The sequence below is a fragment of the Mesoplodon bidens genome (genome assembly GCF_964165515.1).
Source record: "Mesoplodon bidens genome assembly, chromosome: 18".
Classification (NCBI taxonomy): Eukaryota; Metazoa; Chordata; class Mammalia; order Artiodactyla; family Ziphiidae; genus Mesoplodon; species Mesoplodon bidens.
In genome coordinates this window covers 20601691-20623184 of record NC_138175.1, presented here as the reverse complement: position 1 = coordinate 20623184, position 21494 = coordinate 20601691, and the positions used below count along the sequence as shown (strand labels likewise).

At 47.3% G+C, this 21494-nt stretch overlaps 1 protein-coding gene across 1 annotated transcript in view; it reads left to right on the top strand.

The window, feature by feature from the left end:
* Positions 1-14921, top strand: part of CDH5 (cadherin 5) — a 35293-nt gene extending 20372 nt beyond the window's left edge. The window contains exons 6-12 of the mRNA XM_081217271.1: positions 484-671; positions 2397-2647; positions 6102-6244; positions 7810-7934; positions 8292-8400; positions 10451-10696; positions 12797-14921. Of these exons, the coding sequence (XP_081073397.1) occupies positions 484-671; positions 2397-2647; positions 6102-6244; positions 7810-7934; positions 8292-8400; positions 10451-10696; positions 12797-13311 (1577 nt within the window). The 3' untranslated portion in view covers positions 13312-14921. The remainder of the gene's footprint in view (positions 1-483; positions 672-2396; positions 2648-6101; positions 6245-7809; positions 7935-8291; positions 8401-10450; positions 10697-12796) is intronic.
* The last annotated feature ends 6573 nt before the right edge of the window (positions 14922-21494 follow it).

The window sequence follows — 21494 nt, the reverse complement described above, 5'->3', positions numbered from 1 at the left end:
TGTCCCCTGCATTGGCAGGCGGACTCTCAACCACTGCACCACCAGGGAAGCCCTGACAAGAGCTTTTGACACACCCTGGGTGGGCTGGGGAGGAAAGTCAGATGACTCATCACTTGCAACTCCAATGCTGACGGCTCATGCAGAGGCTCAGCCACCCCAAGGACAGGCGGGTTTTCCTGAAATGGCCTCGTTGTGTACGGCACAAGCTCCCTGAAGGCAGAGATTCTCTCAATTGTCAATTAATAGGTCCCCTAGCAAGGTGCCTGACATACAGCAGATGCTTAATAACTACTTGTCAGGTGGATGGAAGGACAGATGGAGCAGAACCTCTTTGCCTTGGGACCCAAAACTCCAGAGGAGTTACTATGACTACTATTTTATTGTGCCCGTTTCCTGTAACAAAATGTATTGGGATAGTATGGGGGACAATCGCCTCATCTATCTCATTAACCCAGTGCCCTTTGGGGCGCCTCTTTGCATCAGCCAGGTACGTATTTTCTGTGCCCGAAGACATCCGCGTGGGCAGCCCCCTGGGCTCTCTGTTTGTGGAGGACCCAGACGAGCCCCAGAACCGGAAGACAAAGTACAGCATCGTGCAGGGCGAGTACAGGGACACCTTCACCATCGAGCCTGACCCCACCCGCAACGAGGGCATCATCAAGCCCATGAAGGTTCGCAGACCTGTGGCAGTGACATCAGATGTGGGGTTGGGGGCTCCCGGCTTCCTCAGGACTCAGCCAGGGGCTGCTCCCGGATCAGAGGCCACCCAAGGTGCACGTTCTGGGTCAGTTTGGAGCTGGCCGTGTGCTCGTGGACACTGTGACCCTGGCGCTGGGAAGGGAAGCCAGGACGGAAGGGTCAGTGCCTTAGGCTGGGCTACCCCGGAAGCAGACCTTGAGGCAAGGATTTGAGCGTAAATAGTTTACTTGGGGAGTGATCTCAGGAAGTCCCAGGAGCAGCAAGATGTGAACAGGAGGAGAGCTAATACAGGCTCCGCAATGAGCAGGTGAACACCATGGGCGAGTGGGGTGCAGTCCCGCTGGGGACATCGGGGGGACAGTGTGGAATATGCCTCAGAGTCACAGCAGCTGTGGGCTGACTGAGGCTTCTGGGGGGCTCACCCCCTGGCACTTTCTTCCTCTTTTTTTTTTTAAAGATTTATTTATTTATTTCATTTATTTTGGGCCACATCAGGTCTTAGTTGCAGCCTGCAGGATCTTTTGTTGCAGCATGCAGACTCTTCACTGTGGCCCGCGGGCTTCTCTCTAGTTGTGGTGTGTGGGTTTTCTCTTCTCTAGCTGTGGCGTGCAGGCTCCAGGGCACGTGGGCTCTGTAGTTGTGGCGGGAGGGTTCCTAAGCGCGTGGGCTCTGTAGTTTGCGGCACACAGGCTCTCTAGTTGAAGCATGGGAGATCAGTAGTTGTGGCACGTGGGCTTAGTTGCCCCGTGGCATGTGGGATCTTAGTTCCCTGACCAGGGATTGAACCTGCGTCCCCTGCATTGGAAGGCGGATTCTTAACCACTGGACCACCGTCCCCTCCCTGGCACTTTCGAGTCTGCCCTGGGCAAGGGCCAGGAAAGCCCTGGAAGATTACAAGTGCTTGTAGCTGAAAGCCATCAGCATGTAAGGAAATAGTGAATGCAGTGGGGAGGGGGTGGCCATTGGCAGTGGCTGCTGCTGAGAAAGCAGTTGGACTGGCTGAATCTAGAAGAGGAGGGAAGGTCTGCCAGGGGCACAAACTGCTTCAGAATGGCCATGCAGAGGACTGGGAGGCCAAGGCCAGTGATGACCTGCCTCAAAGGGGACACTCCAGAACCCCTCTGCCTGAGCCAGGCCATTCCTCCAGCAGACCTCTCCCGAGTCCTTCTCTGGTCCAGCCCTGTGCTGGGGACTAGATATACCCAGGGGAGTCAGATGGCCTCCACGGTACCAAGGCTCTCAGCCAGTAGGGAGGACAGACACACAGACATAAAGGGTACCCAGGCAGGGAGCAATTACCTGTGTTGGGAGGGGCAGGAATGGATTCTGAGAGGACATCTGATTACCTTCAGATTGGCTTCCTGAGGGGTGAATAGGAGTATGCCAAGCAGGCAAGGGCAGGAGAAGAGACTTGAGCAAAGGCACAAAGAAAAGGAATGTCTTTAAGGAGCTGTGGATAGAACCACTAGCCTGTGATCCCCTTGATAGCAAGACTGTGGCTGATCCACTGGTTGTCCTCAATACTTGGAATTGAGCCATGGTCAGGATACACGGGAGACAGCTGAGGACAGCCAGGCCACAGGCCCCTCATCTGTAAAAAGGGGGTCATCCCAGTATGACCTTGCAGGGTTGCTGTGAAGATCACAACCATGTGCTTGGCTCAGAGCAAGTGCTCACCATAGTTTTTCCTTCCGCAGCCCCTGGACTATGAACACATCCGGCAATACAGCTTCACCATCGAGGCCACGGACCCCACCATCGACCTCCGCTACCTGAGCAGCACCTCCACCAAGAACATCGCCCGTGTCATCATCAACGTCACAGACGTGGATGAGCCCCCCAACTTCCAGCAGCCCTTTTACCACTTCCAACTGCGGGAGAACCAGAAGAAACCTCTGATCGGCTCAGTGCTGGCCGTGGACCCCGATGCCGCTAAGCGGAGCATCAGGTAAGGGGGGTGGAAGGCGTGAGGATGGTGATGATCACAACACCACCCAGGCATTGAGGTTCTTAGGCCTGCTGGTCTGAGCCCAGGACTCAGAGGGGGAAACTGGCTTCTCCCAGGAGGTACATGGGACACGCACAGAGGCAGGACAAGAAGCCCAAGCTCTTCCACTAACCCACGTGGCCAGGTGGAATCTTGTTCTGCCCAGGCACACACCTAGCATGGTCCTGGCCATCAGAGCTTCCCGTTGTCTGCTCTCTACCTTGAAGGGGAGGCACGGGCTCCCACAGGTCCCATCTGGGGAGGTGTGACAGTCAAGAGAGCAACCAACTTGACATCCATGAAACCCCTTCGCTAAACATGATTACATTTGTCTTCCCAAAACCACAAAAGGAAAAAGTGTTTATTTCACACAATGAAACAACACAAGGATCTATAAAGAAAACATCAGTAACCCTGATTTCCAGACAACTCATGTTCATGGTGTGCGGTGGTCCTATCATGCCTTTCTTCGTGACCACACAAACATCTACATACATTTATGGTGGATTTGTCCTTTGTTTGGGGGATTTGATTGTTTTACAATTTTTTTGGATCATACTATACCCATTTCATCACTACTTGTTCTTCTGTCTGAACTAGACTCCTCTCCTCTACCCTCTGTGACAAAGATGTAGTTCCAACTCATACTTTCAGGAGCCACACAACATATGAGTGTGCAGTTCCATCAATCTCATTTTTTTCTGAAGGGGTAGCCAACTGTGCCAGCACCATTAATCAAATAAGTCATCGTGGGTTTCCCTGGTGGCGCAGTGGTTGACAGTCCGCCTGCCGATGCAGGGGACACGGGTTCGGGCCCCGGTCCAGGAAGATCCCCCATGCTGTGGAGCGGCTGGGCCCGTGAGCCATGGCCGCTGAGCCTGCGCGTCCGGAGCCTGTGCTCCACAACGGGAGAGGCCACAACAGTGAGAGGCCCGCGTACCGCAAAAAAAATAATAATAATAATAAGTCATCGTTTTCTACCTTTGTTACACACTAAGTTCCTGTATATCCCTGAATCTATTTCTGAATCCTTTGTTCTGTGGCAAAGCCATTCTGGTTTATTGTAGCAGCTTGATACTAAAACTTGGTATGCATAAGGCAAGTCCCTCCCTCAAGTGTTTTTTCACTTTATATATCTTTAATGCATTCTCAAACATTCATTCTTCCATGTGAACCATAAAATTTTTCAGTTTTTTAAAAAAGCATCAGAATTCTAATGAGAATTGTGTTTATATATCAATTTGGGGAGAGTTAATGTTTCTCTGTTATCAGGTCTTCCTGTTAAAGACAAATGTGTACCTCCATTTTGATCACATCTCATAAGTTTTAGGACGACTCTTTTCATGGCCATTCTAAATGGTCTGTAATGATAATTTTTATTTCTCCATTGATCCAATGGTTTATTTAACAGACTTCTTTTTTCATTTACAATTGGTAGGGCATTTTTTGGCTTTGCTTTAACTTGTTCTGTGATGCAGTGCAATTGTCTTTGTGTGTCTTTTTGTCCATTTTTTTCTGGAATATCTAAGCTTTTGCTTTATGTATTTTAATTTTTCCATTCCGTTAACAAAGGTTTATAACTATTTTACCTTCATTATGACTTGTCACTTTCACCCTTATGACGTTACCCAGTTTGTTCGGCTTAAACAGTTTGTCCTCAATTCCACGTTGCCTGATGTAAAGTTTGTCAGTCCTGTTTTTATGTTACTCATGTTTGCCTGAAATAAATTTTCCGACCTTTATTTTTAATTTTTTCTAGGTCATTGGCAGTAAGTTGTCTCTTGAAACTGGAATGTAATTGGCTTTGCTTTTTTTTTTTCCATCTTTATTGGAGTATAATTGCTTTACAATGTTGTGTTAGTTTCTGCTGTACAACAAAGTGAATCAGCTATATGTATACATATATCCTTATATCCCCTCCCTCTTGAGCCTCCCTCCCACCCCGCCTATCCCACGCCTCTAGGTCGTCACAAAGCAGCGAGCTGATCTCCCTGTGCTATGCGGCTGCTTCCCACTAGCCATCCATTTTACATTTGGTAGTGTATATATGTCCATGCCACTCTCTTCATCCCAGATTCCCCTTCCCCCGCCATGTCCTCATGGCTTTGCTTTTTAATCTAAACTGAGATGCTTTCTGTTTAACCTATTTACATTTTTCATTGTAAATGATATGTTTGATCTTACTTCTTTTATCTTGTTTTACATTTGCTGTTTCTCAAACTTAATTACTTTTTTCTCTTCCCCCATCTTTGTTGTAGAGTCTATTTTTTCATGTTATTTTCTCATAGATATTTGGATGGAGTATATGCATTTTTACTTCTACCAGTGAGATTTACTTCTATCTGTAAAATTTTAAATGTTTTCCTGGACCAATATTTTCTAGTTAAAAATCTCTGTCTCTCTGTCTCTCTCTCACTCACACACTCACACACACACACACACACACACACACACACACACACCATTGCCTTCCTATATATGATAAAGATATCAATAGTTTAATTTTAATTCCACCCAAACCAGATTTTTTTTACTTTAAGACACTTGTTAGATGAGTGAGTTTTCAAAAAATTTTTTTTTCAGGACCCATCTTGTGGATGATATACTTCCTGAATCCTTGCATATTTACAAATCAAAAATATTATCAATGTGTTCTAGCATTTAACTTTGTGAGAATGTCTGGGGTGAGTCTGATCTCTCTTTCTTTACAAGGACGTACCTTTTCTGTCTGGACTCTTCTTGGTTTCCTTATATAGCTCTGAAATTCAAAAGTGTCATCAGGATATAGCTAAATATTGATCTCTTTTTAAAATTATGCCTGATATCAATGACCTCTTCTATAAACTTGGGCCTTTCTTCAGATCAGGAAGTTTTCTTGTATTATATCTTTTGTTATTTCTTCTGTTCTCTTTGTTCTGGAATTTTCCTCAGTATTAGAAATATATATATTTGGAATGTTATATATTTTTTCATCTCTCTTTTCTTCTCTTCATGCCTTTTTCCTTAAGAACTTTTCCAATTTTTACTTCACAAATTTAACTTTCTTTCAATCACTTCATACCTCTTCCAGCCCTTTTTATTTCTTCCTGGCTCTTGCCCAACTATCTTTTCATTAATCACAAAATCTGATCCAAGCTGTGGTATAGTTGACTATAGTGCCACCTGCCTCAACGCTGAAAGTGCTATTGATGGAGTCTCAAGTACCACCCTCAGTCCAGTGATGGCAACACTGCCAACATCAAAGGGATTATCTCACTACTCTGACTCCCTCTGGGTGGTCAAGTGCAATGAGCAGTGAGAGGAGGATGGGGGATGGATGCAAGGGACAGATCCTGAAGGGTCTCATCTGTCCTGCTGGGGAGTTTGGACTCAGCAAAGAACAACGGAAAACCTTGAAACTCTCTCCCGTGGGCAGATACTCCATCCGCAGGACAAGTGACAAGGGCCAGTTCTTTGGAATAACCAAGCAGGGGAATATTTACAATGAGAAGGAGCTGGACAGAGAAGTCTACCCCTGGTGTAACCTGACAGTGGAGGCCAAAGAGCTGGATTCTAGTGGTGAGTGGCCCCATTTGCCAGGGGACCTGGGCTCCTCTCCTTTTGTCATCCTTTTTAAATCGGCAAAATCTATCATTTTGGGTCTCCAGAGGTACTATAAGCACCTGCTGATGCACCACTTGGTTGGGATGCTATAACGCCTCCATCCCCAAGTGTGGATGGACCAGCTGCATCCACGTCATCTGAGACTTTGTTAGACGAGCAAAACATCAGGCCCCAACCCCAGACTGATTCAGAATCTCACGCACACTACAGTTTAAGAAGCACTGTTCCAAAACAGGCTGCCAGATGTCCCTGTGATGAGGATCACCTGAGGCACCTCTTAACCACAGAGCTTCTCAGATGCCTCCCTGGAGGTTTTGGTCCAGTGAGTCAGAAATGGGGCCAAGGAATGTGCACTGAATGAGTGCCGTGTGATTCTTATTATAGTGGACGTTTGGAAAAGGCTGCTTTGGAGGGTGTTTATGTGCCAGTTCGTGGGCTGAATTCAAAATCTGAAGCAGTTTCCAACTCCAAGATTGTTAGATTCTCCAGAAATTAGGGTAACTGCTGCCAAAGGGAAAGGCAAGTATCGGAGTTCTACACTCTTAGCCTCTATGAGAAAATCACAACTGTCCTCTGGGAGAAGGATCAATATTCCCACCTTACACAGAGACCACCAGGGCCCAGAAAGGGGGTGACTTGGCCAGGGCCCCACCGGTGCTACCCTAAGGGGGCCCTGCTTTCTGCTGGCAGCACGTCCCCCACATGGCAGCCAGGTCAGCTTCAATGGACTCCCACGTACTGTCCAGATCAGTCTTTGCCCCTTTCTTCCCCATCTAATCTCACTCATACAATTTTTAAATCTTATAGTAATAGTTTGCTGTCCATTTTAAAATATGGAAAATGCAAAAAAGGAGAAGAAATTTATACCCTCATATTCCCACCGTACACAGATAATTACTGTTAGCACCGTAGTGTATTTCCTCTGGTCTTTTTACTATATGTATTTTTATACAAGTGAGATCATAATACTTGTATAAATATCATATCCTGCATTTTTACTGAACCTTATTCCAGAATCATTTTCTCATGGTACTAAAATATCTTTTTTAAAAAGACTGTAATTTTTAAAATGTAATTTACCTGGGCATTGCGAACAGCCACATAGTCCATTCTTTTAAACTGATGTAATTTATTAATGCAATCTCACTTAGATCATTTACCTTTTCAATTATCTCATAATTAATTTATTTAAATTAGTTTGATTGCTTAATTAAATTGCTGAATTGATTTAATAATTACTTAATTGATTCAATTAAAACCTTTAAAAATACACCTCTGTTGTTTACCTTTTCGATTCTTACAAATAATTCTTTAGCAAATATCCTTGTGCTTGAAGCTTTACCCCCCTTCCTCTTCCACTCCCTTCGACCAGAATGCCATCCCTGGCCTCCCTTCCAGATGTCCATAACCCCCTCTTCCTGCAAAAAGAGCACCCCTCCAGGACTCCCATCCATATACATTCTAATCCCAGGGCTGGCACCTGCTGAGCCCACCGTAGTAATGAGTCCTTTCCCCTGCAGGGACCCCCACGGGCAAAGAATCCATTGTGCAGGTCCACATCGAAGTTATGGATGAGAATGACAATGCCCCAGAGTTTGCCAAGCCCTACGAGCCCAAAGTGTGTGAGAACGCTGCCCAGGGCAAGGTAAGTCTAGCTCAGGTGGGAGGGCAAGGCAGCGTCCGCCTGGGGCAGGCCGTGGGGCAGCACCTCCCAGCCACGGTCAGCTGGCATTTCACTAAGTTTACTGTAACTTGTACAACAGCCTTGAGGAAAGGTGACATTATCCCGACAGAGGGTGAAACTGAGGCTCAGAGAGAATGTGTAGTGAGAAGATTGGCGGGGATGTGGTGGTAGAAAGAGTGGCTCTGTGGAGACCATTTAGGTTAGTGTTACAGGTGAGAGGCCGCCACGGTCAGGTCTAAACCCAAAGTCCCTCCCCATCACTGAAACCCCGGCCAACCCAACACCGCTAATGACAGGCCCCCATCTTCTACCCTCTAGCTGGTCGTGCAAATCTCGGCAATTGACAAGGATATAACGCCACGAGATGTGAAGTTCAAGTTTTCCCTGAGCACTGAGGACAGCAACTTCACCCTCACGGATAATCACGGTGCGCCTCAAGGCAGTCAGCCTGGCTCTTGGGGGGGCTCGGGGATGGGGTTGAGTCTTGAAGAGCCAGGGTCAAGGACCAAGCCAGTGAACTGGGGGCAGCCCCTCAGTGGGGCTTTCAAGTTACAGGAGGTTTTGTACAATTCCCACCACATACCTAACTGGTCTGTGCAATGGTCAGAGCCACCAGGCACACTGCTGAGTCCACATGGCCTGCCCTTCCCCATAAGATGCTCAGGTTACTGAGGAGCACAGAACAGATACGCGGTGTAGACAGCTTGGTTCACAAACTAGCCAGACTCCTTCCTGCGCTCAGCACAACTGCACATTGCTCTATGATATGGAACTTTGAGGTTGCTTCCAAAGAGACAAAACTGGACATTTGAAACCCGAAATGCCAAGGATACAGTGTTTTAATTTGGCTACAATGAAAACTTACCACCAGGTGTCCTCGGGATAGGATCTGGTCCACCAATCACAGCCTAGAGAGCCCTGTGATGTCAGTAGCGGCCAATCAGAGTTTCTCATAAGTATGTGCTTCCGAGAGTGTCGATGCTCAGTTGACTGGATTCCAGCCCAAAGCAGACAGACATGGCTTCTGCTCCTTCCTCAGAAAAACACAAAAAATCCCCCTTGGGTCTAAATAGAACAATCCTTCACCCAGAATGGGGTGGAATCCCTGCCCGTCCCTAACTGGCAACGCTGTGGTTGGTGAGGTTCCCTGTATAGAAACAGCCATTGCCACCTTTGAGGAAGGCCAGGGAGTGGGGTCCCTGAGAGTGAGGGGCAGACCCAGGGGATCAGCCACAGGCTCGTCCTTAAGGAGCCTCCTACGGGATGGGGATGGTGGCTATGATGCGCGGACAGTCAGTGACAGACCATTCAACATTCCGCTGTCTTTAGTAGTAAATAATATGGAAAAAATACCTGTCACCCCATCCCCAGTGCCCACCTCAATCCTGCCTCAGAGGAGGTCTGCAGTGGAGAAGAAAGCTTAAGCGCCAACCCAAAGACACCCCATATGTGACCAGGAGACTAGCTTGTTGATCTCAGATTCACTTAGAACATGAATGTCCTGCTACAATATTAAATGAGTATAGTGAGAAATCTCTAATTTCCCTCATACAGTGTCAGTGGCCATATTGTTATCATTTTCAATTATAATAGACGTGGCTACTTAATAATGAAATGTAATTGGCTTCCATGTGAAATCTAAAAGATGGCCTCCTTTGCTTTTGGCTTTCTGAGTGTGCCAACCCCGCATGGCTAGGTAAACCCTGGAACAGGGAGTCCCTGGACCCTCTAACCATCATCATCTCCTAGGAGCCAACAAAGGGCAGATTATCCAGCCACTGAATCAGAAATGCGGGAGAGGGGAGGGGGAAAAGGAAGGAGGAGTGGAGGGGGGCGGTTCTGAAAAACCAGCATGTTTAAAAATCTCCCTGGGGAATTCTGTACATGGATTGACTGGAGCTGAGAGGGAGAGCCAATATTTGGGCCAAAGCGCATTCTCAATTCCAGCCTGACCAGGGAATCCTCAATTACATATGCAATCATTCCCTCAGTGCCCCAGGGAACTGTGCATTGTTTTTACTTTCTAATGGATTTTCAGGGATACCAAAAACAGCCTTAGAAGTTAGCCCGATGCTAAAAGACTTTTTAAGACTTTATTTCCCCCTGATTGCTCATCAAAGCTGAAACAATGCATTAATTAGCTGACAGTCACCTTTTATTGAAGTAGAGTTAGGGGTCAGGCATATCATTGGCCCACAGAAACAGAAAGCAAGGGTTTTACATTCTGGCCAAGTCCTTCTTAGAGGCTAGGTCAAAGCAGCTGCCCAAAACATCCCCTCTCTGGAGGAACAGACCTGCGCTCAAATGGCTAAAACCTGAGGCAGGGGGTGCAAAGGGCAGAGACACAGCCCAGGCAGCACGTGGGCTGGTGCAGTTACCAAGGGCTTCCTGGAGGTGGCAGGCCACACCGTCAGTGTGGATGAGAGGATGGGCACTCCAGGCAGCAGAGCCTGACTCCGAGGCCTTGGTGTTTCCAGATAACACGGCCAACATCACAGTCAAGTACGGGTATTTTGACCGAGAGCGCGCCAAGGTCCACCACCTGCCCGTTCTCATCTCGGACAACGGGAGGCCAAGCCTCACAGGCACCAGCATGCTGGATGTGACCGTGTGCAAGTGCAACGAACGCGGCGAGTTCACCTTGTGTGAGGAGGTGGCCGCCCAGGTGGGCGTCAGCATCCAGGCGCTGGTAGCTATCTTCCTCTGCATCCTCACCATCACAGGTCAGTGCCCAGGAGGATGGGAGGGGACACTGAGGAGGCTACACAGGAGAAGGAAGAGGCCAGGGATCCAGGCCCAGCCCTGCCTCCAGGCCCTAGTGCAGGCCTGTGCTAGGTGTAAGCTTCACCTCCTTGGATGCCTAACTGTGGGGATGGCGGGGGGAGGGGGGGATAAGGGGGGACTCAAGGCGCTTTCCCCAGTTTAAAATACTTTATATATAACATTCACTCATTCAACTGACATATTTTGAGCACTTATTGTGTGCCAGGCACTGTTCTAGGCACTTATTTATATAAAACCTCTTCTGAGGGAATTCCCTGGCAGTCCAATGGTTAGGACTCTTCGCTCTTACTGCAAAGGGGCGGGGTTCAATCCCTGGTCAGGGAACTAAGATCCCACAAGTCACACCTGTTTTGAAAAAAGAGGATCCAGTTCTTCTTTTGGAGAGAAATGGAAAGTTTAAAATTTCTAGTTTAGATTGCCAGTGGTTTTCTTTCTATTTTTAGGATTTCTCCAGCCTTGATATCTCTTTTCTTCTTGTTTGGGCCTCAGAAATTTTAGGAGCATTTTAGGCCTTGCCTTAGTTTGGGTTCCCCAGGAAGCAGACCTTGGGACCAGGATTGGGGTGCACATGGTTTATTTGAGAGGCACTCCTAAGAAGCCCCAGAAGGAAGGGGGGAGTGAGACTGGAAAGGTAGGCAGCCAATCAAGGGCAAGTTGTCACACAAGCTGCCACCATGGGACACTGGAGCTTCTTCTCACTGGAGACTGGGTGGCGGCACTCACAGCCCATGTTTTTCCAATGATGCCCACCAGCTGATGGTGGGGCTCGTCCCAGAGGTGTAAGTTCTGTGTTTCACTTGGGGCAGGGGCTAGCCCTCCAGAGGAAGCCCTTGGGTGGTTAGAGGTCACCCTGTGCACTACAATGACAGGACCAGGGGACACAGTGAGGGACCCACATTATCTGCTCCAGGCCTTTCCTGCCAGTGGCTTCCCTGAGAGGCCCCCTAGCAGTGCCCCCACTTCTGGGGCTTCTGTGGCAAAGAGTCCAGACCCAGATTTTCCTCTCAATAAAAATTAATAATAATGATATACTGGCATCACCACCACACACAGAATTGCACTTAACCTCACAGCCACCTTATCCAATATAAACAGAGCAGAGGGGTCCTCACTTCCATCTTACAGGCAAGGAAACAGGCTCAGAGAGGGCATCCCGGCTTTTCTTATGTATGGAACAGTTCGTTAAGTAACTCGAGGCTAGAAGGACCGAGTCTAGGGATGCTCTGAGCCTACTTCTAGGAGCTCCCTGCCCCACATGGTCCACCCCTCCTAGGGGCTGGCAACCGTCACGCAGTCACACACCTCAGAGCTTTGAGCAGGGCCAACATCACACCGCTGCCTGATCATGGGACTCTGGACATGTCACTCAGCTTCTCTGAGCTCGGTTTGCTCATGTAAAATGGGATATTAATACCTACTTTGAGTAAAAGAACATGAAAATGTGCCAATACCATGCCAGCATGTATGCAGTAGGTGCTCAAGAGTAGCTGCTGCTACTGCAGTGGGTGCCATGTCTACCAGCACCACCATGACCCATCATCATCATCATCATCATGGCTCAGAATCTTTGCACTGCAAATTCCAACTCCACCCCTTTCCCCATTTCTGCCCCAATCTCTGGCCTCCTGGCCTTTGGACAAGACACAGAAGGATTTGCCACAGTGGTTAAGAGGAGGGAGGAATTGAGGATGCGGGGAGATGGGGAGGAGAGTGGCAGGAGAGAATGAACTTGAGGGAGGCCCGCTCTGTTGCTCTCCCCCCAGCCCTCCTGTGGCCAGGACACCAACAAGGATGGATCCTGGGTGGGGGTGGGGTGGAGATGACTCTGGAGTGGGAGTGAGGGTGGACCCACCAGGTGTCTAGACCAAACCAAAACTTCTGTGTTGGCCCAGCTGTCACTGGGAGCTGGGCTGGCCCAGGGATTCCCAGGGAGGAGGGGAGGGTGCAGGTAAACCTCAAGGCGGGGGTGGGGGTGGTGGTGGGGAGTCTCCCCGGTCTGCTGGGCCATGGCTGACCAGCTCTGGCTCTCTCGTTTGCAGTGATCACCCTCCTCATCATCCTGCGGCGACGGCTCCGGAAGCAGGCCCGCGCCCACGGCAAGAGCGTGCCGGAGATCCACGAGCAACTGGTCACCTATGACGAGGAGGGCGGCGGCGAGATGGACACCACCAGCTACGACGTGTCGGTGCTCAACTCGGTGCGCCACGGTGGGACCAAGCCCCCGCGGCCGGCGCTGGACACGCGGCCGTCCCTCTACGCACAGGTGCAGAAGCCGCCACGGCACGCGCCCGGGGCGCACGGGCCTGGGGAGATGGCCGCGATGATCGAGGTGAAGAAGGACGAGGCGGACCACGACGGCGGCGGCCCACCCTACGACACGCTGCACATCTACGGCTACGAGGGTGCCGAGTCCATCGCCGAGTCCCTCAGCTCCCTGGGCACCGATTCATCTGACTCGGACATCGACTATGACTTTCTCAATGACTGGGGGCCCAGGTTTAAGATGCTGGCCGAGCTGTACGGCTCGGACCCCCGGGAGGAGCTGTTGTATTAGGGACCGCGGGCCTCTGGGCCTGGGTAGCTCAGGCTAGTCGGACACGGGCACTGAGCCCTACAATCGTAGCACTCATGTCCCAACCTAACAGCCCTTCCTCCTGGGTCCCAGAGACCTCACCACCTTGGATGGCAAAATCCAAGTCCCTGAAATGTCCAGGAATGTATTTCAGTGATGGTTACTCCCAACACACTGGAAAACACCAGGCTGGTGTACTGTCTGGGCTGAGACATCCACATAACCCTGTCACCTGCGACTACGGATCCAACTCAAAGACTTTCTCTGGCTTCTCAAAGCAGATTATGCTCAACTGCCAGGGGGAGGTCTTCCCCTGAGGTCCCTGAACCCCTGGGGTGGGGGATCCTGGTGCCTGTCACCTGGAGGCAAGGGGCTGGATGGCATGACTGTGGGACAAGACTCTCCGTAGCCCAGTCCCACAGGAGACTGGGACCGCCCACCAGGCCTGCCCTGCTTTAGCTTCTTCACACCCTCCCAAGACCCCCAGCATTCTGCAGCCTCTCCCCAGGCCTGTCAAAAGGGAGGAAGGGCCTCTTGACATCTCCCGACCTTGGGTCTTGAGGTGACCTTGATGGCCAGCCATGCCTGTAACTATGCTGTACTGTGTACTGAAAATTCATCCAAGGTCAGGGAAATGGCTTGTTGAACTTTAAAGCAACTGTGAATTCATCCTGGAGGGACAGTGGAGACCAAACGAGACCACAGATCATAGGGTGAGGGCCACCTCCACACCCACTCCCTCCAGAGAGGGCCAGGAGTCGCTGTGACCCCAATTTGAGACTCACGACACCCCTCCAGTTTTGCCTGGGAAGCGGGTCAGATGTTCCTGGAGCAGGAGACCTCTCCCTGCCTCGCCCGGTCACTCATTCATGCCGTCTCTTTCTTTCTTCTTTCTCCCCATCTACTCTTGATCTCTTGACTTAGAGGCACTTAAGGTGTGACCCACATCAACTCTAGCCAAAGTCCAAACTCAAACATGACTGCACAACACAGCTGTGCCATTTGCCTTTACACCTCGTTGTTGCCACATCTCAGGGAACCCCAGCAGGGCCCCATCCTTATAGAAGCCAAGGCCCCTGCTCAGGCCCAGCGGTCACCTGTTCCTCTTCCACTTTCAGCCACGTACGGAACTTTCCACTGCAAACACACCTTGGGGAAGTGGCATCACTCAACGTGGGTGCGGGGAAGGAGGCAAACTCTCTGACTCACCATTTGTCATGGACCAAGGTTTCTGCTCTGGGCAAGGCCCCTCAATTCAGGGGATTGTAGATCACACTGACTTTTTATTTTTAACCAATAACGAGTTTTTCGTTTTTGTTTTTTTTTTTACTAATAATACTTATACATTTCTAGCTCTCACAAACATATAGAATAAGGGTTTTTGCATAATAAGCAGGTTGCTATTTAGGTTAACAATTTTAATTCAGGTTTTTTAGTTGGATAAACAAATTCCTGTAACCTCCTATTTCCTATCATTGTAGTAATTGCTCTAGTGATAATGACTATATATATATTGGCTACACTGGTGCATGGGACATACTGTATTTTTTTATAACTAAATAAAGAAAAATCTTGAAATACCTCTCTTTCTAGAGCTGAGCGAGCTCATGTGAAACACAAGCACATACACCACCACCATCATCAGAGGAACCCAGGGTGCAAGGCGACATTTGCAGTCAGGATTTCAGAAACACACTGCAGGAAAGTGATTGCAGCAGAGAATAACAAGGGACACCTAGTCCATCCCAGTCTCCTCTCAGAGCCCCATGCCTTCCCTCAGCCTCTGTACATGGCCGCCAATCCCACCCCGACTCTACACAGCACGCAGGGCCTCTGGAAGCTGGAGCTGCCACACCTTTTCCAACTGACAAATGAACCAGATGAGTGATATACATCAGCAGTGAGGGAGGAAATCAATCTAATTAGCTGGTTGACAACAGTGATTGAGCAGCTGGCACTTTAGTGGGGTGTGTGGATCCCAGCATTGGGGTCCTGCCTGGAAAACCTCACAATCAAAAATGAGAACAGGAAGCCTCTTTGACAGACTTAGGACTTGAATTGGGTAGGTGGGAGATGAAGCTCACTTCAGCAAGGCTCCTGCTCCCTGATTTCCTGCAGGATTTCCTGGGCAGCGTGTCTCCTAGGGATGATATTTTGCAAACTGTGCTCTGGATAAACACTATTTCCTGGAGCTCTCAGGGGGCAATTTGTCTTAATTCCAATTTTGCTCTAATTTCATTGGGATTTCTTTTTTGATCCATTGGTTATTTGAAGTGTATTGTTTAATTTCCAAACATTTGTGAATTTTCCAAATTTCCTTCCATTATTGATTTCTAATTTCATTCCATTGTGGTCAGAGAACATAAGTTTTATGATTTAAATCCTTGTAACTTTACTGATACTAGTTTTATACCCTAACGTATGTTTTATCCTGAAGAATGTTCCATGTGCACTAGAGAGGAATATGTATTCTACTGTTGTGATGGAGTGTTCTATAGTGGTAAGTTAGTGTTGTTCAAGACTTTTATTTCCACACTGATCTTCTGTCTAGTTAGTCTATCAATTATTGAAAGTCTAATGCTAAAATCCCCCGCTATTACTGCTGAATTGTATATTTCTCCCTTCAACTCTTGTCAGATTTTGCTTCATATATTTTGAGTCTCTGTTGTTACGGGCATATAATCTTATAATTGTTATATCTTCTTGATGGATTGACCCTTTTAGCATTATAAAATGTACCTCTTTACATTTAGTCACAATTTTTATCTTAAAGTCTATTTTGTCTGATATTAGTATAGTCACTCCAGCTCTCTTTTGGTTACTGTTTACATGGTATACCTTTTTCTATCCTTTTCTTTTCAACCTATTTGTGTCTTTTAATATAAAGCGTGTCCTCTGTGAACAAAATATAGTTGGATCAGGGCAGTTTATCCATTCTACCAATCTCTCTTTTTTTTTTTTTTTTTTTTTTTTTTGCTGTATGCGGGCCTCTCACTGTTGTGGCCTCTCCCGTTGCGGAGCACAGGCTCCGGACGCGCAGGCCCAACGGCCATGGCTCACGGGCCCAGCCGCTCCGCGGCATGTGGGATCCTCCCGGACCGGGGCACGAACCCGTGTCCCCTGCATCGGCAGGCGGACCCCCAACCACTGCGCCACCAGGGAAGCCCCCAATCTCTCTTTGATTGAAATGTTTAATCCTTTTACATTTAATGTAATTACCAACAAGGTAGGGTTTATGCCTGTCATTTTCCTATTTGTATTCTTTGTCTTATGTCTTTTTTTGTTCCTCTATTACCCCATTATTGCCGTTTTTATGTTAAATAGATATTTTATAGTGTACCATTTTAATTCTCTTGACGTTTCTTTTACTATATTTTATGTTTTTTTCTTAGTGGTTCTCCTAAGGATTATACTTAAAATCTTAACTTATAACAATCCAGTTAGAATTTGTACCAACTTAATTTAAGTAGTGTACAAAACTTTGCCCTTAATAGATCCACTCTCTCTCTCCCCCTCCTTTGTGCTATCACTGTTGTACATATTACATTTTTATACATTGTATGCCCATCAACATAGATTTATAATTATTGCTTTATGCAGTTGTCTTTTAAATCATATAGGAGGGAAGAAAAGAGTTACAAACTATATATATACTGACTTTTTTTATATAAATGTATTTATTTTGTTTATTTATTTTTGGCTGCATTGGGTCTTCGTTGCTGTGTGTGTCCTTTCTCTACTTGTGGCAAGTGGGGGCTCTTCTTCATTGTAGTGCGGGGGCTTCTCATTGCGGTGGCTTCTCTTGTTGCGGAGCATGGGCTCTAGGCGCGCAAGCTTCAGTAGTTGTGGCTCGCGGGCTCTAGAGCACGGGCTCAGTAGCTGTGGTGCACGGGCTTAGTTGCTCCACGGCATGTGGGATCTTCCTGGACCAGGGCTCAAACCCATGTCCCCTGCATTGGCAAGCAGATTCTTAACCACTGCACCACCAGGGAAGCCCTATACTATCTTTTATATTTACCTATACAGTTACCTTTATCGCTGATCTTTATTTCTTCATGTGGATTCAAGTTACTGTCTATTTTCTTTCATTTTAGCCTGAATGACCTTTAGTATATTTTGTAGGGAAGGTCTGCTAGTGAGGAATCTATTTTATCTGGGAAGTCTTGATTTCACCTTTATTTTTTGCAGGATAGTTTTGCTAGATATGGAATTACTGGTTGATAGGCTTTTTCTTTCAGCTCTTTCAATGTCATCCCATTGCCTTCTGGCCTCCCTGGCTTCTGATGAGAAATTTAGTGTTAATCTTATTGAGGAAATGTTTTATGTGATAAGCTGTTTCTCTCTTGCTGCTTTCAATATTCCCTCTGTCTGTGATTTTCAACAGTCTCATTATGATGTGTCTAGAGTTGATCTTAGGAGTTCATTAAACTTTTTAGATGTGTAGATTAATATTTTTATCAAATTTGGTAAGTTTGGGACCATTTCTTCAAATATTCTGCCTCTTTCTCTCTCTCCTTTCCTCTGGGACTCTCATTATGCATATATTAGGATGCTTGCTAATGTCCAGTGGGTATCTAAGGCTCTATTAATTTTCTTTTTTCTGCTCCTCAGACTAGATTATCTCAGTTAACCTATCTTCAAGTTTGCTGACCCTTTCTTCAGCTAACTCACATTTGCTCTTGAGGTCTTCTAGTGTATTTTCCCTTCACTTATTGTACTTCAACTCCAGAATTTCTATTTGGTTATTTTTTATACCTCTTTATTGATATTCTCTATTTGTTGACACACCATTCTCATACTTCTCTTTCATTCTTTAGACATGGTTTCCTTTAGTTCTTTGAAAAGATTTTAAATAACTGGCTTAAAGTATTTGTCTAGTAAGTCCAACCTTTGGGTTTCTTTAGGGATAATTTCTATTGATTGCTTGTTTTCTTGGGAATGGGCCATTCTTTCTTATTTCTTGGCATGTCTCATAATTTCTATAGAAAATTGGATATTTAAATAATACAATATGGCAACTGCAGAAACCAGATCCCTGACCCCCAGAGTCTGTTGTTGCTGGGGTTTGTTGCTTCTGCAGTTTGTTTAGTGACTTTCCTAAACTAATGGTGTAAAGTTTGTACTCTTTGTTGTGTGCAGTCACTGAAGTCTCTGTTTGGTAGTGGTCAGTTAGCAATTGGACAGAGTCCCTTAAATGCCTGGAATGAATAAGTCTCTCAGTATTTGCCAAGGAGTTCTGTGTGTATTTTGGGGAACTCCTTTGATACTCAGGCAGGCAGTCTACAAATCTGCCTAAGCCTTAACTTTTTGTTGCACAGAGCCTCCAGGTCAGTCAGAGGTGAGAGCTTAGGGCCTTCCCAGGTCTCCTCTGAGAATGCGCACATCCCTGCACATGTGAGTGGCCTTTTAGATTCCCAGGAATATGCCAAAGTTTTTCAAAGCCCTCTGTGGACAGCTCATTCCCTAACTTTTCCTTTAAGACTTTTGGTTAGCTTCTTGTTTGCCCTAGTTGTTATCGCTGCCTCAGGCAACTGTGATATTAAATGATTGCCATTGATTATTTTCAACAAATGCCCCCAGGAAAAAAGGCTTGCTTGCATTAAGCAAGCTTCAAGCCAGGTCAAATAAACACAGCCTTTCAAGGGAGGTCATCTAGGGAACCACCAGATGGGTCAAAGGATGGCAGTTATCTGGGAAGTGAGCTTTGGAGGAGTTCCAATTCTGTCCTGCCCCTTCCAGTGGCTTCCAGGCTGCTGATTTTCACTGTTAATTGTGGAGATACTGGGTTTCAAGGCTACTACAGGACTGGAGAGAGAGGAATGGGACTATGGAAAGTTAAAACACTACAAAGTTCACTATTCTTAACCAAGATTTAGCTGATTGTTTTTTGTTTTTTTGTTTGCGGTACGCGGGCCTCTCAGTGCCACGGCCTCTCCCGTCGCGGAGCACAGGCTCCGGACGCGCAGGCCCAGCGGCCATGGCTCACGGGCCCAGCCGCTCCACGGCATGTGGGATCCTCCCGGACCAGGGCACGAACCCGTGTCCCCTACATCGGCAGGCGGACTCCCAACCACTGCGCCACCCGGGAAGCCCTAGCTGATTGTTTTTAATGAATACTCCTTGGACTGTTTCAAGCTTTAGTTAATTTCCAGAGTTCTGAAAAAGTTGATTTTGATCATTTTTTTCCAGCGTTCTCATTGCTTTTATGGAAGAGAGGAGTTCCTTATTCTGCCATTTCTGCTGATGTCACCCCCTCAGGCTGGATTTTGTGTTCTATTTTCCTACTTGTCTGAAGTGCCTGTCCTCTGAACTCACAGTTTTCCAATCCCTGAAGCTCATGGGATCTCTTCACTACTTCCTCCTCCAAGAAGCCTCCCAGGCAGTCCCAAATCAGGCAGTCCCTCTCCCTCCAACCCTCCCAGAGGGGCCCAGCTCTGAGCACTTTGCCACCCTGGCCACATCTTCTCTGACTCCTGTTTACCCTGAGGCGGGAAGAGTGATCCTCATGAAAGCTAAGGGCTCCCCTCTCAGTTTGGAACCTTTAGTGGACACCGAGAAAGGGCACAAACCCAGTGCTCCCTGGAATCTGCTTACCACGCTGCACATATCTGCTCGCTCCATGGGCCCCCCACCTGGCCAAAGTGGGCAGGAGCTGCAAAGGCTCTGAGCCCTTCCCCAGTTCAAACCTATGAAGCCAGCATGACCTTCCTCATTTCACAGATGACTAAAGTGAGACCCAGAAAGGGATCTTTCTGGAACTCTGCCTTTCTGGGAAGGCCCTAAGCTCTCTTCTCTGGGTGACCTTGAGGCTCTGTGCAATAAAAAGTGGCCAGAGTCGCACAGCAAGTTAACGAGAGAGTTGGGAGTAGCACCCGCCTCCTGGCTCCCAGGAAAATGTGCATCTGCGGGAGACTTCCTGGGACCTGGGGGCTTGGAGGCTGGACCAGGAAACATCATCCACGCCCAGTGTTAGTCATGGAGAAAATGACCGCTAGGGGGTGCGCGGCCTCAACACATGCTCAGGACTCGATAGCATCCCGGGGATGGAACACCACGGTATCCTGACACAGACCTCCGGTTCCAAGGGGCCTGGACCTTGGCAGAACCCAGATCAGAGCGGCAACCATGGGGTCTGGCCCCACAACTCACTCTGCACCTCTCCTCCTGCCAGTCTCTGCCAGGGAAAAGAAAGGCAGGTACCTAGTTCCCCATAGGAACCTGCGGCCTCCAGCAGCACTGATGACAAACAGAATCTCAACTAGAGGAAGCAGCTGGTCCTGGCTGTGGGATCCTTGGGCATGTGCACCCCATTATCCTTTCCTGCACCAGGGGTCCCTGCCTCAGTGTCCACACTCAGCCCTCCTGCTCTGCTACACCCTGCTTTCACCAAGCCAATCCTGGAGCATTGACTCTGGGCCAGAAAGAGCAGCCATGCTTGAGCACCCTGGTTCCAGGAATCGCCCAGGTCAAGAATCCTTACCATAAATTCTACTGTCCTCGAAATGATAGGTTGAATCTCTGATCTTCACAACCAAAACTCCAGACCACCCAGCAATTCCCCTTCTAAGGACATAGCCTAAGAGACAAGTACAGCATGTATCTGCCACAGTGTTAATTTCAGATATATACAAATCAAAAAATAGGAAACAACAGAAATGCCCAATAATAAAAGACTCGTAAGGTAAAATATGGCAGGATCCATAAAACAATACTGGCAGCCATTAAGTCATGTGACATGGTGATCTTGAGTTGAACTCAAGGTCAAACAAAAAAGCTGAACTCAATGCATTATTTACAGTCAGATCTCAACTTTTTCTAGCAGATATCCATCTCCAGGCTTGGGAATTATGAATAATTTTTCTTTTTAATTCTGTGTTTTCCAAATTTTCTATAATCAGCATGCATTATGTTTATAATCAGAAAAGAATGTTATTTTAATGTTAACTTGTAAATACTTCCTTCTCATTGAAAAACAGTAAATTTGATAAGCAAAGTTTGTCCCCACCTATCATTTAAAGTATTTGTTTTTTTAAAAAAAAAAAAGGTTTTTGGTTTACTATCTATTAATGCAACAGATACTTTTTTTAAAACTAACTAATTGCTTTTGAACCCAGCAAAACAAGTTGTTGATCTTTTAAAAAAAATCATTCCTTTGAACTTGGTCC